The sequence below is a fragment of the Aquarana catesbeiana genome, linkage group LG03 (assembly GCF_042186555.1).
Source record: "Aquarana catesbeiana isolate 2022-GZ linkage group LG03, ASM4218655v1, whole genome shotgun sequence".
NCBI lineage: Eukaryota > Metazoa > Chordata > Amphibia > Anura > Ranidae > Aquarana > Aquarana catesbeiana.
Genome location: NC_133326.1, coordinates 513,522,389 through 513,534,726, shown reverse-complemented (window position 1 = coordinate 513,534,726; position 12,338 = coordinate 513,522,389). Strand labels below are relative to the sequence as shown.

General features: G+C 49.1%; 2 protein-coding genes across 4 annotated transcripts in view; one reads left to right on the top strand and one right to left on the bottom strand.

The window, feature by feature from the left end:
- MRPL22 (mitochondrial ribosomal protein L22) overlaps window positions 1-5,106 on the bottom strand; it is a 41,569-nt gene extending 36,463 nt beyond the window's left edge. Inside the window, exon 1 of one of the 2 annotated variants that reach the window (XM_073621161.1) lies at window positions 5,023-5,106. In XM_073621161.1, coding sequence (XP_073477262.1) covers window positions 5,023-5,044 — 22 coding nt within the window. In that variant the 5' untranslated portion in view covers window positions 5,045-5,106. The remainder of the gene's footprint in view (window positions 1-5,022) is intronic. The other variant, XM_073621162.1, reaches the window with a different exon arrangement.
- Window positions 5,082-12,338, top strand: part of GEMIN5 (gem nuclear organelle associated protein 5) — a 203,428-nt gene continuing 196,171 nt past the window's right edge. For both annotated transcript variants that reach the window (XM_073621159.1, XM_073621158.1), the window contains exon 1: window positions 5,082-5,149. The gene's annotated coding sequence lies outside the window, so the exon portion shown is untranslated. The remainder of the gene's footprint in view (window positions 5,150-12,338) is intronic.

The following is a 12,338-nucleotide window of genomic DNA, read 5'->3' as shown; positions in this document are numbered from 1 at the left end:
CCTCTTATTTTCATCTTTACCCCACTGTTGAAGATCACCTGGAGAAGGCTGCCTCTGTATTTGTGAGGAATATATCATTATTGGATAGCCTGCTGTAGGAGAGTGGATTCATTCACTGGATAATTCCCTTGGTGGCTGATCCCTGTCTGAGCCCTTTTGGTAAAAATCAATCAATCTGTGGCACTGGGAAGTGCCACAGATTGATTGATTTTATGAACATAAGCACCGGGTGAACATGGAGTATTTATCCACATATTTGCACCACCTTGTGGAGCACTATTTGGACATTTATTTAGATGTTATCACTATTGTTGAATATCACCGTTTTTATCATCATTTAACTTCCTTTTATATAAGGTGTTTGTATTTTGCGGATGCGCACTTTTTCTATTAGCTGAAAATGTCAGGCTATCTTAAAGCGGAGTTCCGTCGAAAAAATATAATTAAAATTCAGCAGCTACAAAAAGTGTAGCTGCTGACTTTTAATCAGACACTCACCTGTCCCACAGTCCAGTGATGCGGGCATACAAAGCCCCGCTCCTCTTCAAAGCGCTGGCATTCTTACTTTGCGTGCCCGGCTGTGGCATCACAGCCAGGCACGCACTGCGCATGCGCGAGCCGCAATGCGCGCTGTGAATGGCCGGGCAATCTTCTGGGACCTGTGACGTGTCCTGAAGTTTGCAGGGGGGGGGGGGAGAGGTGAACTTCCCTCTGGCGCCGCAGTGCCCCGGAAGGAAGTGGGAGCTGGATGCCCCCCCCAAAAAAATGACATGCCAAAATATTGCATGTCAGGGGGTCACCATCACTTAAAGTGGAAGTTCCATTTTTGGGTGGAACTCCACTTTAAGTTGCAGCACCAACTTGTCACTTATAATTTATTGGGTTAGCGCAGATATTTGATTTGAAACCTTGCACTACATGGTTTTGGTAAATCTAAAGGAAATCGAACAACAAAAGTTGTATAGTGTGTATGGGGTCTTAGAGCAGAGACTGCGAGCCAGCCCTTCACGTCCAACATCAGTGCCTGACCTCACAAATGCGCTTCTGGAAGAATGGTTAAACATTCCCATAAACACACTCCTAAAACTTGTGGACAGCCTTCCACAAAGTTGGGAGCATGAAATTGTCCAAAATGTCTTAGTATGCTGTAGGGTTGTGCCGATACCGATACCAGTATCAGTACCAATACCGAGCATTTGCGTGAGTACTTGTACTCGGGCAGATGCTCCTGATGCCTAATCCAATACCTGGGATGGGAGAGCGAGGTGGCGTGCAACTGGAAGTCAGCGGGCGGAACGGAGAGCGAGTCCTCACGCAGGTAAGCTGGCAGGGGTGCAGCCGCATCATCTATCGGGATCGGTGACCGGAGCCGTCACATTCGGTAACTAAAGTGACGCTCTGTATTGCCGTCAGTGCTTGAACACCCTGCACTCGGCCACATTAAGCCAGCAGCGGACATCTTTTTACACCCAGCCCATATAGTTCGGGCTGGGCGTAACAAGATGTCCGCTGCTGCTTTTATGCAGCTGAGTGCAGGGTTACCAAGATGGGCGTCGCAGGCAACATAGCAAAATAGTTCAGTTTCCTTTCTTTTCCTCTCATGTCATGTATCTCAGTGCCTGCCCATAAGTGCCAGCCACCTGTCAGTGCCATCTGTCAATCAGTGCCCAGCCATCCGTCAGTGCCAGCCGTCAATGCTCATCAGTGCTGCATAATCAGTGCACTGCTCATCAGTGCTGCATAAGTGCCACCTATCAGTGCTCATCAGTCAGTGCCAGCCATCAGTGCATACCACCTATCAGTGCCACTGCCAGCCATCAGTCCCAGCCATCAGTCAGTGCCACCTTTTAGTGCCATCTATCAGTGCCAGCCATCAGTGCGTAAAATGTCATTAACAAAAAAAAATATTGTATCGGCGAGTACTTGAAAAAAAGTAATCGGTACTTGTACTCGGTCTTAAAAAAATGGTATCGGGACCACCCTAGTATGCTGACACCTTAACAGTTCCCTTCACTGGAACTAAGGGGCCAAGCCCAACCTCTGAAAAACAACCCCACACCATAATCCCCCTCCACCAAATGATTTGGACCAGTGTACAAAGCAAGATCCATAAAGACATGGATGAGCAAATTTGGGGTGGAGGAACTTGACTGGCCTGCACAGAGTCCTGACCTCAACCTGACAGAACACCATTAGGATGAATTAGAGCAGAGACTGTCAGCCAGGCCTTTTTGTCCAACATCAATGCCTAACCTCACAAATACGCTTCTGGAAGAATGGTCAAACATTCCCATAAAACACACTCCTAAACCTTGTGGACAGCCGTCCCATGAGAGTTGAAGCTGTTATAGCTGCAAAAGGTGGAACAACTTAATATTGAACCCTACGGAATAATACTGGGATGGCTTTAAAGTTCATGTGCGTGTAAAGGCAGGCGTCCCAATACTTTTGAAGCTCTAATCCGGGCTGTATGCGTCCTAGTGAGGAACAGCGATCTCTGTGTTTTCCCAGTAAGCCCATCCCCCACACAGGTAGAACATACCCAGGGAACACAGTTAACCCCTTGATCGCCCCCTAGTGTTAAACCCCTTCCCTGCCATTTATACATTGATCAGTGCATTTTTTTTAGCACTGATCGATGTAATAATGTCACTGGTCCCCAAAAAGTGTCGCTTGGGGTCAGATTTGTCCGCCACAATGTCGCAGTCCCACTAAAAAAAAATCACAGATTGCCGCCATTAAAAACAATTTTAAAAAAGTGCATAAATCTTTCCCCTATTTTGTAGACGCTATAACTTTTGCACAAACCAATCAACATATGCTTATTGTGATTTTGTTTACCAAAAATATATAGAAGAATGCATATTGGCCTAAAATGATCAATAAATTTATTTTTTTATATATTTTTTGGATATGTATTATAGCAAAAACGGAAAAAAAAAATGTTTTCAAAATTGTCACTTTTTTTTGTTTATAGCACAAAAAATATAAACCGCAGAGGTGATCAAATACCACCAAAAGAAAGCTCTATTTGTGGGAAAAAAAGGACATAAATTGTGTTTGGGTACAACGTTGCACGACCGGGCAATTGTCAGTTAAAGCGACACAGTGCTGTATCGCAGAAAATGGCCAGGTCATTAAGGGGGTAAATCCTTGCAGGGCTGAAGTGGTTAAAACAGAACTTCAGCCTAACTTTCAGGTGGCTCTACCCTTCCCCCTGGGTGCTACCAATATGGAACATGCCATGGTCCTGGCAGAGCGGCACATCTGCACACACACAGGAGAATTTTCATAAGAATGCAAGGACTGGGAAGGTATTGTACTTACCTGGTAGCAGTCTTTGTACGTGTGTGGAAAACCATGCGCGGATGGTTAGGGAAACTGGCACATGCCCAGATGTGTTGCCAGGCCCTCTCAGGCCTGGGCCCTGTGCATGTGCAAGGGGTGAGAGTCTTGCCTAGGTGAGAAACATGGCAGTACTAAAGTACTTTGTAAAAGAACAAACAAACAAAAAAAGTCCATTTGTAAGAGAGGGTGGTGAAGGAGGCAGGACAGTACAACATGACATTTAGGGCGAAAGTCCACTTAAACTGGCCCGTGTTTATGTCACAGAGGAAGGAGCACAACCTTTTCTGGTGCCAAAAGAATGAAATGATATTCTAAAAAGGGTCTGCCAGGGAATGTCAAGAGAGGCTGCAACATGCAACCACATCTGATCAATTTAAGGGGTTGTAAACCCTCGTGTTTTTTCACCTTACAAATAAAAACACCTGCAAGGCAACGGCACAATGTGCTACAAGCACATTATGAAATACTCACCTTGGAACGAAGCCCTCCAGCGCTGTACTATCACCGCTGAGAAGGCTGACATGTTCCCCCGTCTTTCTTCCTGGGGTCGAGCACTCTGGCTATGTGATTGGCTGGTGCCGCGATGACATCACACCTGCACATTCGGGCGGGAACCCCACGGTCCTGGCACGAAACTGTAAAGTTCCGGCAAGGTATGCTGGACCTCCAGAGCACATACGCCAGTGATGTCACCGGCTGCGTGCAGGGTTAATATCTCCTAAACAGTGTACATTTAGGAGATATTCATTTTACCTACAGGTAAGTCTTATTATAGGTTTACCTGACCAAGCGGGGTTTACTAACGCTTTAATGGCTGCCTAATAATGATGAGCTCAGGCATGTCTGCAAGCCGCACGTGCAGAGCCCGCCAGGAATTCGGCACTGCGCTGCGCTAATCACAGGCAGTGAGACATTGTCCCGATGTGCGGCTGCAGAGATCAGGAAAAGTCTCACTGCCTGTGATTAGCGCAGCGCTGACTTCCTGGCGGGCTCGGCACGTGCGGCTTGCGAACGCGCCTGAGCTCATCCTTACTGCTAAGGATGAGCTCCAGCATGTTCACACAGCCCGCCAGGAAGTCGGCAATGCGCTGCGCTAATCACAGGCAGTGAGACATTTCCTGATCTCTGCAGCCGCACATCGGGACAATGTCTCACTGCCTGTGATTAGCGCAGAGCCGACTTCCTGGCGGGCTCTGCACGTGGTCTGTGCGAACACGCCGGAGCTCATCCTTACTGCCTAATATATCGCACCCACTTTCAGATGGCAATGTAACGTGATAATCAATGTTATTCACTTGACCTGGCAGTGGACACAATGTTCTGGTTGATCGGTATATACATACATTCTCTCTTCCTGTATATGACAGCAGCAGCCTAGGGATCCCTAGAAGCACAGATATCATTAGGACCTGCATATGAAATGTGCTGGCGGGAACAATTCCTGTTGCCCATAGCAACCAGCCTTCCCTACTTCATGCTCCTCTGGTTGCTATAGACAACAAAAATGTTCCTCTCTCTCTCAGCCCCAGTGTAAGGTTTGACTTGAAGACACCCCCAGGGCAAACTGGAATTTGTAGTACCACACCACTCACTGCTCTCCTATTCTCCCAGCCCGACCCACGACCCGCAGAGTCACCCTTTCCCTATGACACCCTCGCCCTCTCATCTACTTACACGCAGTTATGGCCGCCGCCATCTTGGACTCCCTTTACGGCACCTCCTCCCCCGCACTCCTCGCTCACATGGCACAGCCGGCTCTTTACGACAGTCAGCGGTGTGTGGAGTGGCTGCTGCAGAGAAGGTAAGAGGAAGGCTGGGTAGCCCTGTACACCATGCTGACCTGGTATGGAGGCGCTGGTGAAGAGCTACTACATACACTGTACATGTGGAGAATATTCTAATGTACTGTGTGTGTATATATGTCATACAATGTGTCATGTGTGAGAGTATTTACACACCCACAATCATAAAATGCAGTGTGTATATATATATATATATATATATATATATATCTCCTAATGTACAGTGTATATACTGAATAGACAGTATCCTAACACACTCTACATATATATGTGTGTGTATATATATATATATATATACACACACATACATACACATACACACACACACACTCCAAATACTGTAGTGTGAACAACTTTGTGATATGCAGTGTGTGGACATTATGCTGATTTCCTTTAAATATACACATACTTGCCAACTGTTCTGTATTTGCTGGAACAGTCATGAGTTTTGGCTATTTGTCCTGAGATGTCTCTGCGTTCCAATCTGTGTCCTGGGATTCACAGCGTTAGCCTGACAAGTGGTCAGGCCAAGGGATACCAATCACCAGCTATTGTGAGGCTGTACAGGCCAATGAGCATGTAGAGAGCAGCAGTGGGCGAGTGTCCGAGAATGCACAAGCAAAGGCACTGCTCTCAGTGCTACCCCTGAATTGTATGTGGTGGAAGAAGAGCGGATTGAGCGCTCAGGATCTGCACTGAGCATGTGACTTGTCGCCACAAGCTGTCCACTTCTAAGAGCAGCAAATCCTTCCCGTGAACCCTATTTAACCCCCTCCCCCTCTTATTACCCCACTCTTAACCCACTTTTTTCCCCCTCCCCACCCCCTTTCATTGTTCTGTTCCATTTTCACCCCCGTATCCCCCTCTTCACCCCCACCATCCCCCTCTTCACTGCCTCATCCCACTCTTCACCCCCAGTCCCTCTCTTCACCCCCACCATCCCCCTCTTCACTGCCTCATCCCACTCTTCACCCCCACCATCCCCCTCTTCATCCCCAGTCCCCCTCTTCACTGCCTCATCCCACTCTTCACCCCCAGTCCCCCTCTTCACTGCCTCATCCCACTCTTCACCCCCAGTCCCTCTCTTCACCCCCACCATCCCCCTCTTCACCCCCACCATCCCCCTCTTCACCCCCAGTCCCCCTCTTCACTGCCTCATCCCACTCTTCACCCCCCCCCCCCGTCCCCCTCTTCGCTGCCTCATCCCCCTTTTCACCCCCAGTCCCCCTCTTCACTGCCTCATCCCAATCTTCACCCTCAGTCCCCCTCTTCACTGCCTCATCCCACTCTTCACCCCCCCCCAATCTTCACTGCCTCAGCCCACTCTTCACCCTCCCCCCCCCCCCCGTCCCCATCTTCACTGCCTCAGCCCACTCTTCACCCCCCCCCGTCCCCATCTTTACTGCCTCAGCCCAAGCCCACTCTTCACCCCCCCCGTCCCCATCTTCACTGCCTCATCCCACTCTTCACCCCCCCCCCCCCATCTTCACTGCCTCAGCCCACTCTTCACCCCCCCCCCCCCCCGTCCCCATCTTTACTGCCTCAGCCCACTCTTCACCCCCAGTCCCCCTCTTCACTGCCTCATCCCACTCTTCACCCCCCCCCCGTCCCCATCTTTACTGCCTCAGCCCACTCTTCACCCCCAGTCCCCCTCTTCACTGCCTCATCCCACTCTTCACCCCCCCCCCCCCATCTTCACTGCCTCAGCCCACTCTTCACCCCCCCCGTCCCCATCTTCACTGCCTCATCCCACTCTTCACCCCCCCCGTCCCCATCTTCACTGCCTCATCCCACTCTTCACCCCCGTCCCCATCTTCACTGCCTCATCCCACTCTTCACCCCCCCCCCATCTTCACTGCCTCATCCCACTCTTCACCCCCAGTCCCCCTCTTCGCTGCCTCATCCCCCTTTTCACCCCCAGTCCCCCTCTTCGCTGCCTCATCCCCCTTTTCACCCCCAGTCCCCCTCTTCACTGCCTCATCCCAATCTTCACCCCCAGTCCCCCTCTTCACTGCCTCATCCCACTCTTCACCCCCCCCCCCCCATCTTCACTGCCTCAGCCCACTCTTCACCCCCCCCCCGTCCCCATCTTCACTGCCTCATCCTACTCTTCACCCCCCCCCCCCGTCCCCATCTTCACTGCCTCATCCCACTCTTCACCCCCAGTCCCCCTCTTCACTGCCTCATCCCACTCTTCACCCCCCCCGTCCCCATCTTCACTGCCTCATCCCACTCTTCACCCCCCCCCCCCATCTTCACTGCCTCATCCCACTCTTCACCCCCAGTCCCCCTCTTCACTGCCTCATCTCACTCTTCACCCCCAGTCCCCCTCTTCACTGCCTCATCCCACTCTTCACCCCCACCATCCCCCTCTTCACTGCCTCATCCCACTCTTCACCCCCACCATCCCCCTCTTCACTGCCTCATCCCACTCTTCACCCCCACCACCCCCCTCTTCACTGCCTCATCCCACTCTTCACCCCCACCATCCCCCTCTTCACTGCCTCATCCCACTCTTCACCCCCACCACCCCCCTCTTCACTGCCTTGTCCCCCTCTTCACTGCCTCATCCCCCTCTTCACCCCCACCATCCCCCTCTTCACTGCCTCATCCCAATCTTCACCCCCACCATCCCCCTCTTCACTGCCTCATCCCAATCTTCACCCCCCTGTCCCCATCCACCTCTTCACTGCCTCATCCCACTCTTCACCCCCCCCCGTCCCCATCTTAACTGCCTCATCCCACTCTTCACCCCCCCCCCCGTCCCCATCTTCACTGCCTCATCCCACTCTTCACCCCCCCCCCCCCATCTTCACTGCCTCATCCCACTCTTCACCCCACCCCCCCCCCATCTTCACTGCCTCATCCCACTCTTCACCCCCCCCCCCCATCTTCACTGCCTCATCCCACTCTTCACCCCCCCCCCCCCAATCTTCACTGCCTCATCCCACTCTTCACCCCCAGTCCCCCTCTTCACTGCCTCATCCCCCTCTTCACTGCCTCACCCCCACCATCCACCTCTTCACTGCCTCATTCCAATCTTCACCCCCCGTCCCCATCTTCACTGCCTCATCCCACTCTTCACCCCCCCCCCCCCCCATCCACCTCTTCACTGCCTCATCCCACTCTTCACTGCCTCCCTGTCCCCCTCTTCATTGCCTCATCCTACTCTACACACCCCTGTCCCCCTCTTCAATCCTCCCTCACCCTCCATTCCCCTCTTCACTGTCCTGTCCCCCTCTTTACCCCCTTCCCTTTCTTCACAGTCTTATCCACTCTTCACCCCCCTGTCCTCTTCTTCATCCTCTTCACTGCCCTGTGCCATTCTTTGGTGTTCGTGTATGAAACTGTGAACAGCAGTGATCCCTAGGATCACCACTGATCTCAGTTCATTAATGGTTTATGAGCAGAGATGATCGGGCGAGAACGTGTTCCCCCACCAATCATCTCCACAGAGAAGCCTGTCATTGACTGACACAGGACCGGCCAGTTTATGAAGCTGCGATCTGAGCACTTCACTGGTGATCTGTGTCAGAATTCTCCTCCCAGATTCACCAGCTCAGAGGTGGTGAATTGGGGAGTGAAGAGAGAATCCCGGGTGAACTGAGAAGGAAGATCGACTTCCCTTTACCTCGATTAGACCCTCCAAGGCAGTAAGGCCTCTTTCACACGGACTGTCCGTTCAGGTCCGCCTGTCAGTTTTTTAGGCGGACCTGAACGGACACTCCATGGAGGTCTATGGAGCGTCGGATGTCAGCGGTGACATGTCCGCTGACATCCGACCCGCTCCGATCCGAAAAAGTGTAACGGAGGAAAAACCTACTTTTCCATCCGTTTTCGGATCGGGTGACACGGACTCTACGGTCTGTCATCACCCAATCCCCCATAGGGGAGAGCGGCGCTCTGACCAGCGATGGACCTGTCATTTTCCTGCTCAGCGGGGATCGGTGGAGCGATCCCCGCTGAGCAGTCGGATGTTCACGGGGCGGATCATCACTGATCCGCCCCATGTGAAAGAGCCCTTACCATGTCAAAAAAAAAAAAAATATATATATATATATATATATATATATAATATATATATATATATATATATATATATATATATATATATATATATACACACTATCTCACAAAAGTGAGTACACCCCTCACATTTTTGTAAATATTTTATTCTATCTTTTCATGTGACAACACTGAAGAAATTACACTTTTCTACAATGTAAAGTAGTGAGTGTACAGCTTGTATAACAGTGTAAATTTGCTGTCCCCTCAAAATAACTCAACACACAGCCATTAATGTCTAAGCCGCTGGCAACAAACGTGAGTACACCCCTAAGTGAAAATGTCCACATTGGGCCCAAAGTGTCAATATTTTGTGTGGCCACCATTATTTTCCAGCACTGCCTTAACCCTCTTGGTCATGAAGTTCACCAGAGCTTCACAGGTTGCCACTGGAGTCCTCTTCCACTCCTCCATGATGACATCACGGAGCTGGTGGATGTTAGAGACCTTGCACTCCTCCACCTTCCATTTGAGGATGCCCCACAGATGCTCAATAGGGTTTAGGTTTGGAGACATGCTTGGCCAGTCCCCCATCTTTACCCTCAGCTTCTTTAGCAAGGCAGTGGTCATCTTGGAGGTGTGTTTGGGGTTGTTATCATGTTGAAATACTCGAAGGGAGGGGATCATGCTCTGCTTCAATATGTCACAGTACATGTTGGCATTCATGGTTCCCTCAATGAACTGTAGCTCCCCAGTGCCGGCAGCACTCAAGCAGCCCCAGACCATGACACTCCCACCACCATGCTTTACTGTAGGCAAGACACACTTGTCTTTGTTCTCTTTACCTGGTTGTCGCCACACACACTTGACACCATCTGAACCAAATAAGTTTATCTTGGTCTCATCAGACTACAGGACATGGTTCCAGTAATCCATATCCTTAGTCTGCTTGTCTTCAGCAAACTGTTTGTGGGCTTTCTTGTGCATCATCTTTAGAAGAGGCTTCCTTCTGGGACAACAGCCATGCAGACCAATTTGATGCCGTGTGCGGCGTATGGTCTGAGCACTGACAGGCTGACCCCCCACCCCTTCAACTTCTGCTAATTGGGCCCAATTTGGACATTTTCACTTAGGGGGTGTACTCACTTTTGTTGCCAGCGGTTTAGACATTAATGGCTGTGTGTTGAGTTATTTTGAGGGGACAGCAAATTAACACTGTTATACAAGCTGTACACTCACTACTTTACATTGTAGCAAAGTGTAATTTCTTCAGTGTTGTCACATGAAAAGATAGAATAAAATATTTACAAAAATGTGAGGGGTGTACTCACTTTTGTGAGATACTGTGTGTGTGTGTGTATATATATATATATATATATATATATATATATATATATATATATATATATATATATAATAAATATAGGGGGACTGATTATTTTATTAACTGATGGGCGGTCTCCTCTGGGAATGTCCGTGTACTGAGCAGTGATAATTTATCACTACTTAATAAATGGACACCTCAAATGTTTCGGTGAATTTCTGGTACTGTAATCTCGGGTGTTCTCCACTGTTCAGAGCTTTTGTAAATTGCTTCACTTCACAAAAGGAAAAACGATCTACACCGCTTCATAAACAGGCACTTAGAAGAGAACGTTCTCCACTGTGAATGCCGGAGAACGGAGGAGTGGATATTTTCCACTGCTTCATAAACTGACCCCTTTACCCCTTCCCTCTCTGCACGGCGTCATCCCACTTTTCACCTCCTTCACCCTCCGTTCCCCTCTTCACTGCCCTGTCCCCCTCTTTACCACTTCGTCCCACTCTCAGCACCCTATCCACTCTCCTTTTCCCATCTCCCTCTTCACTGCTCTTCACCCCTCACTACATCCCCTCTTTCACCACCCTGCCACCCCCCCCCCTTCACCTGTCCTTCCCCCTCTTCATCCACCCGTCTCCCTCCTCACCTCCCTGTCCCCCTCATGCTGTTCAGTATATACTGTATTTTAAAATTAAATGGTATGCCTCTCTATATATTTTCCATCTACAATGGCTTGCTGGTCATACAGTAGAAAAGGTGTCCCTGGAAATTTTTTGGAACTGTTGGCAACTATAATGTATGCAGTGTATGTGGACAATATTCTAATACACTGCATCTATACGGGATGGCATCCTAATAAGCTGTATTTATACACATCTCCCAACATAACTCCCTCATACTGAACCAAATACCACTGTCCCTCTTTCATAATTTAGTAATGATGAGCTCAAGCGCATTAGATATCCTGCCAGAAAAGCTGTCAAAATTGACAGTCAATAGTAGGCTGCAGAGACATTCCCTCTTGCAGCTGCACAAATGCAAGGGGTGTGTCTATGTGAGAGGCATGGAATGACAACTTTCTGACAGGCTAGCTCAGACGTGTTCAGACTCGTGTCCGAACAGTTCATCACTGCTCCTTGATTGTCTATCTTTTCTGGATAGATGTGTAGACCTCTAAAATAAATGCAATACTTAAAGTAGAACTATAGGCAAAACTTTTTTTTCATTTTGGATAGAGTAAGTGAGGGTTATAACCCCTGTCAATTTTTTTTCACTGTCTGTATCCCATTGTGGAGTATTCTTTTCACTTCCTGTCCCATAGCCAAACAGGAAGTGAGAGGAAATCCCTCTCCACTCTATCTAAAACAAAAAAATATTTTGCTTTTAGTTATACTTTAACTACCAAGAGTGTTATGCTACACTAAATCTTTCCCACGTAACTAGCTTATTATCACATTATTGTTTTGAAAAGCCAGTATGAAAGAAACATAGTGATGAAAAAAGCAGTTGTGGGTTTAGCCAATCATTTTTTCATTCTTAAAGCGGAACTTCACCCAAAAGGGGAAGTTCTCCTTGTTTGCATCCCCCCATCCACCCCTAAACTGCTACATTTGACTTTTTTTTTTTTTTTTTTTTTTTTGGGGGGGGGGGTGCCTGGTTTTGACAGGTACCCGCTCCCACTATCTGGTCAGATATACTGCAATGATCTGAGCCAGAGGTGGCCTTGATTGGAACCAGCACCGAGCAGATGTTATAGTATCAGATAAGAAGTCACTACTGTTACGCTCTCTTCTGCTCAGGATTGGTATACCAGTGGGGTTTGCCAAAGCCTGAGTGTTCATTTTTAGTGCCAACATCTTGGT